The 6,312-nt window shown below is 39.1% G+C and overlaps 1 protein-coding gene across 1 annotated transcript; it reads left to right on the forward strand.

Annotated features, from left to right (window-relative positions):
• The first annotated feature begins 3,354 nt into the window (after positions 1-3,354).
• On the forward strand, positions 3,355-6,049 carry LOC140943759 (ATP-dependent RNA helicase DDX19A-like). Its single transcript, XM_073392871.1, has 4 exons — positions 3,355-3,465; positions 5,119-5,200; positions 5,684-5,834; positions 5,953-6,049. Exons 1-4 carry the CDS (start codon positions 3,400-3,402, stop codon positions 6,047-6,049), a joined length of 396 nt encoding a protein of 131 aa, XP_073248972.1. The 5' UTR covers positions 3,355-3,399.
• Positions 6,050-6,312: the final 263 nt, after the last annotated feature.

A 6,312-nucleotide genomic window follows, 5' to 3' on the forward strand; every position in this document is an offset into this window, starting at 1 on the left:
GTTACCCGTATAAAGCTTGGCCCAGGAACATATCAGCTATTTCTCCTACCAGGAATGGAGTGTGCATGTACGCACATACGCCTATGCATACAGCTGAAATCTGGAAAAATATATAGATTTTTTGTACTTCCTGAAAGCATTTTTATCATTAAATCGGGATAAGTATTTCCTTTATACTTTTACTGATTAAGAGGAGCAAAATGGATCCGAATGTGAAGCCACAAACCTTGGTTGAGATTTTTGACCAAGCCAGCTCCAATTCTATCCCGGGGTATATGTAGCTCTCATAACTTTGCTGACTTACCCTGTGTCAACATGCACAACTGAGCGTAGCTTCAGCAGTATGAAGAGACTGCAAACTCTTACGAAGGACCATGACAGACGAGAGATTGAGTTCTCTTGCAATTCTGCATATGAGCACAAGGACGTAATTGATATTGATGGCATAATAACACAATTTGCCTGTCTGAAAGGTACACATCTCGCTCTTTGCTTGTAAGCTCCTTGATTTTCATATGTAATTATTATTATTATTATTTTTTTTTTTGGGGGGGGGGTAAAGTTTTGATACACCTCACTTTTCTGAAAACCCCCGTCCCCCGGGACGTAATAAACGATCGGTCCCTTAGTTTCCCGGTTTCCCCGCCGATAGGTCAAAGTTTCAACTCTGTACTACGGCCCGAATGTTTGTATTTTTTTTCTACATCCGGAGGGGCCAAATAATGCTAAATATGCTCTTCAATACACTTTTAAAATAACACCATACAATACGCAAAAAAGAAGAAGAAGAAAAGAAAGAACAAAGCAGGGACCTTCACGACGACATTCGCGGTGGGTCACCCATCCAGTTCCCAACCCCGCCCGACATCCGACAGGGCTTAACTTAAGTGGCGCTACTAAAAAACCGACATTCGCAAGGGTTATTGCGAGATACGTATTTCTAGTATTATAATGACAGACTGCAAAAACCACAGGGTTTAAGTCTTTGATAGAAATGGTAAGTTTCTTCGTAAGTTTGGTGAATATGGAAGTCTTGATCGCCAGCTTAAAAGCCCGGAGGGTTTATCAATATATGACAACGGTGATATTATTGTTACTGATAAAGGTAACAAATTAATCAAGATATTCTTCTTCTAGTGTAGAGTATTTACGTTGTAAATCAGATTTGGTGGATCAGGTTCTGGACACTTGCCAAAGTAAGAAAAATCAAAGAATCATTTTTTGGCTTTGGTAAAATTCAAGATGGCGGAGTGTTTGTTTGAAGAGAATCCCCCGTCGAGGGAATAAACAGATTTCTGCGCCGGAATATGGGGCGATAAACGCTCATTGCCAAGACATGAACACGTCACATCGTCATTTATAAGTCTTCACTGGCTGCCGATTAAGTGTAGAATCAATTTCAAGATTGCTATGCTCTGTTTCAAGTGCATTCATGGACACGCCCCCAATTATCTAAAAAGCATGGTCGCCATCAAGAAGACTTCGACATACAACCTCCGCTCGAGCACCAGTATCCAGTTGGAAGACCATTTACGACGATAGAAAAAAAACGCTTGGTGATCGAGCCTTTTCCAGTGCATTCGCCAAGATTTGGAACAGTCTCCCGCAACTATTACAGTCACAGCAAAATTATAACACCTTTAAGTCATTGCTTAAAACTCACTATTTTAGAGAAGCGTTTAATTTATAATTTCTTTTTAGTGTTTCATATAGTATACATCTTCGCATTTTATTATAAATTCAAAATTGTAAATAGGTAACATAGTAATTTTGGATTCAATTTTAATATGTAAGGCGCATTTGATCATATCCTCCTGGGCCCAGTTGTTCGAAGGCCGATTAGCACTTAACCCAGGGTTAAATTTAACCCGGGTTCCTTCTTCTTTTGCTCAAAAACATTTTCTCGGATAATTTTCTCTGTTATTTTTAAGAGCATCCAATCATCAACTAGTTGACAAAAAAAATTATACTGAATTTTTTCATATCTGAATTCAAATTTCGCACTAACCCTGGGTTATTTTAACCCAGATTTGAACATCCCGGTCCTGTATGTTAGTTTGCGCTATAAAAATATTAAATATTATTATTATTATTATTATTATTATTATTATTATTATTTATTCTGACAAAACAACATGGCGGCCGCAGTGGAAAACACCACTTGAAAACCCCTGGAAACACCATTTTCGAGACTCTAAATTTCAAAATATTCCTAGATGCCTCGGCCCTCAAAAACTAGTGTCTTTGGTGCGAGTTCCAAAGCCACCTACTATTCATTGTCAGTCTGCTACTTAAAAACTTTTGACAGCCCTGTATAAAAATATTATGTAAATTAGGGGGCGTTTGACGGTTTGTTAAATGAATGTATGAGGCGTTATTTTTTTCCCTCTTGAGCCAAAGAAGCAAAAAGCAATAAAATAAAAAAAAAAAAAACGCATAATCTCAGGTTGATGTCCGCTGCCATACTCGTTGTATCCTTTGCCAAGCAACTTCCGAACATATCCCGAAAATTTATCGATCTGTTACCGAAGAATGTTGCTGAAACTTTTGGGGCATATGCAGAGCTAAAAACCTAGTGGAAACGTATTTCGTTGACAGTTTATATAAAGTATTCATGGCAATTTCAAACGTCCGTTTCTTTTTCTTATTTTCCCGAAGGAATAAGGTTTTCACGGAATGCTCAGCGGTTTCACCATGGATAGTAGTCTTTCTATTATCCATGGTTTCACGACATTTTATTGATTGGTGTTACTAAATCCCAAGCCTATTTGAAAAAAATCGGAAACAGATCACAGTTTACAAGATCAACAGCTAGTATAGCCTGAGGGAAACAGCCGACATTTGGCGACGCTACCACTGGTTTCCCTGCCAAATGACTAGGCTTGGATAAACTCGGCTCATAAAATGGCTTATTCTACCTGCCGGCGGTGCTCGTAAAAATCGCTTATTCTGCTCAAAATTCTGCTGGGACACACTTATTCTGCTCGAATTCTGCTCGGTAAGCGAAAAATGTTCGGCGCCTTGGGCCATATTTATTTCCGCAAATATAGAAGGGAGCCTGAGCCTAACCCCTAAAAACTAATTCTGCTCGAAAATATCTTATTTTGCCGGCAGAATGCTCGCCTCAAAATTCGCTTATTCTTCCGGCAGAATTTATCCAAGCCTACAAATGACATCTGAGAAACGAGCGCACAAATTCCATACTGATGACGCGTCACTACCCAGATGTAGTTAGTGACGCGTCATCGGTATGGAATTTCTACGTTCGTTTCTCAGACGTCATTTGGCGGGGAAACCAGTGGTAGCGTCGCCAAATGTCGGCGGTTTTCTCAGGCTACAGCCAGTCTTCGGGAAGATATCTTTCGTTTTACTGTTCATTAACGAAATTTTCTTGTAGCAATGACTAACGCTGATGAAGACTGGGCGGCTGAAGTTGATGAGCAAGAGCGGCAAATCTCTGGAGAAGTAAGTTACTGTCGCTGCGTTTAGAATTCCATAAGGCTTTATAGAGGAGTTCACGCTTATAGTTGCATCATGGGTAATCAGGGCAAGATGCGGGAAATTAGAATTGAAAGCCTTCTATTTCTTCTTGAATTCATATATCTGAAACTTTCTCTTCGAAAAGAGTAAGAAAGAAACAATACACTAAATCTGGAGTGCAAAGAAGTCCGTGATCAGTTTTTAGAAAACCTCAATTTTTCCATACAATTTCTGTAATTTTGAGACTGTCGAATTTTTTCATGTTTAAATTATAAAACCCATCAAACCGTTGAATGGTGGCTTCATTTTGATACAGAGTTTTCAGCAGACATGTCGATCTGGGCAGAGTTTTTCGAAGGCCGATTAGCGCTTAACCCGGGTTTCTGTTTCTTCTGTCCAAAAGCACTTTCGCGGATATTTTTCTCTGTTATTTTTAGAGCTTTCAATCATCAACTTGTGGACAAAACGAATTAAAACTGAAATGCTTTTTAAGCTTTCAAATCTGAATTAAAATCTTGCACTAACCCTGGGTTATCTTAACCTAGCTTTGAACAACTCGGCCCTGGGGAAAAAAGAAGAGCGTAGAATATATTACACCTTCATAATCACGTTCATTTCTTAGGAAATGTACTGGGTTTTAGACTTTTCTTCCCTTGTGGTAGTGGATGAAATCACTGATACGGCGAGATATTTTGGACAAGCCTCCTTGTTCAAGAACTGATATGCAGCTTTTTAACCACAGAGAGGGCCAAGAAAAACGATCATTTTTTTCAAGGGTTTTGGTATTAAAGGCCCAGTCAATTCCAAGCATGCCTTTCCTCTTCCCTCTGATCATGGGCATTTCAAAATTAAACATTCTGGCTTCCCCCAAGATTTTCACTTGTGTTAAATTATGTTTTACATGTCAAATTTTTCATCATTCACTACACCTTAGGGGCTGTCGTCACTAAGTGTTTGGGAACCAGTGCCTGAGTACCGGGACAGAATGGTGTTGTGTTCACACTAAGAGAACGATAATTACTCCATTTCGCCCTGCCAGCGGTGGACTGCCCGGAACTTACAAAAATTGTGTGCAGACAGGGACCCAGTTCCCACGTTTGTGCCCAAGAACAAGGTCGAGATCTTGTACTCGAGCACCGGCACCGTGCCCGAATTCTAGATAGTGGATACTTGAAAAAAATGGTGCATTCACATTAGTGCCCAGCGAGGACTGTACTTGAGCACCGAGTGTAAACGCTGCCTTATATAATGTGTGATGATAGGAACAATAAGCAAGAGATGTGATGACCGTTAAGAGTAGTATTGTAGCGAGATTTACCTGAGAAAAAAGCCAACAATTCAATGACATTTTGTGATGCCATCACTGTTTTTCCCAGGAAATGACCTCTGAGGAACAAGAGTATAAACTCTAGACTGATGGCATTTCACTAACCAGATTTGTGTATTGATTCTGATTGGTTAATGCAAATTTCTCTTGCAGAACAACAAATCAGAAGCATTGCCCATATCTGGGTAGTGACACATTTCTGCACTCATTCCCCACGTGGAAAACAGTGATGGTGGCCCAAAATGTTGGCTTTTTTCTCAGCCTACTACTAACAACCCTTTTGACTTTCATATATTTGTTCACTATTGCAGGTTGATAAGTTGAAATTAAGTAACACAAGTACCACTAAACCAACTGAGGAAAAGCAAGCTAATACAGAAGAAGAGGATAATGGTACAAATAAAATGCAAGCTCAGTGCTCAGTGATATATTTTGTAATAATATTATTATTCATATTAATCATAGCTATCAACTGTCCTGATTTCAGCACTAACAGGACAGTGTAATAGGACAGTACGCTTTATGCCTAAGTAATTGGACAATACGTGCCATCGGCCGCGCCCACTTAAATGGCTTTTTTTTTAACTTCTAGAAAAAGCTATCGTAATTTCTTGTGTTTTAATTTTAAAAGAGGACCAAATCTCACGAACTTTGTTATAGTTATGATTAATTAGTATACAAAACTTCGTGTCGTCCAATGTGGTCTGTAATGATGCTCGTGATTAAATAAATCGGACTCCCGCTATGCAGTCGTCCGATTTTGTTAATCACTTGTACGATTACAGACCGAATTGGACTCCACTCAGTCCTTAGTACCATTATTTATACTTTTATCAATACTAAAACCCCATACTGCGCATTGTCTTTCTTCCACAGAGCTGACTAAGGGTACAGACCTTGCAGATGCTTCTTTTTTGATGAAAGTGTTAAGAAGTAAACTTGTTAAGACCAAGAATGAGGTTGAGGTACAGAGAAATGACCCAAGTTCACCTTTGTACTCTGTCAAATCATTTGAGGAATTACCACTGTAAGTACTGACCACCATTCTATTGGTTTTCCTCTTTACATGAAAAGATCTTAAATTTGAAAGGTTTATCAGTGATTTAACATAAATGTGAATATCTGTGTTGTTTTCTTTTTGTTAGGTCAGAACAACTCCGTCGTGGTGTCTATGATATGGGTTTTAACAAACCATCCAAGATTCAGGAAACAGCACTACCCATGCTCTTAGCTGATCCGTGAGTTACATGTACTGCATGTTTAATCCCTTGAATTAATTTTATCATAGTGTCCTCAGTCTTCACATAATCAACACTGCTGGACTAGTAAAACCATATTTGACTTTGACCGACAGAAGCCTGGTATTCTTGGTAACAATTCAGAAGCGGCCAAGTCCGTTCCTCGAGGCTTTCTGAAAGTCACGCTGTTGGAGAAAGGTATGAAGTTTTCATTTGTTTTAATCGCCATAATCCGATACTTTTAACTGTCATCTGAACAGATAATGT

Source organism: Porites lutea, chromosome 1, assembly GCF_958299795.1.
Source record: "Porites lutea chromosome 1, jaPorLute2.1, whole genome shotgun sequence".
Taxonomy (NCBI): domain Eukaryota; kingdom Metazoa; phylum Cnidaria; class Anthozoa; order Scleractinia; family Poritidae; genus Porites; species Porites lutea.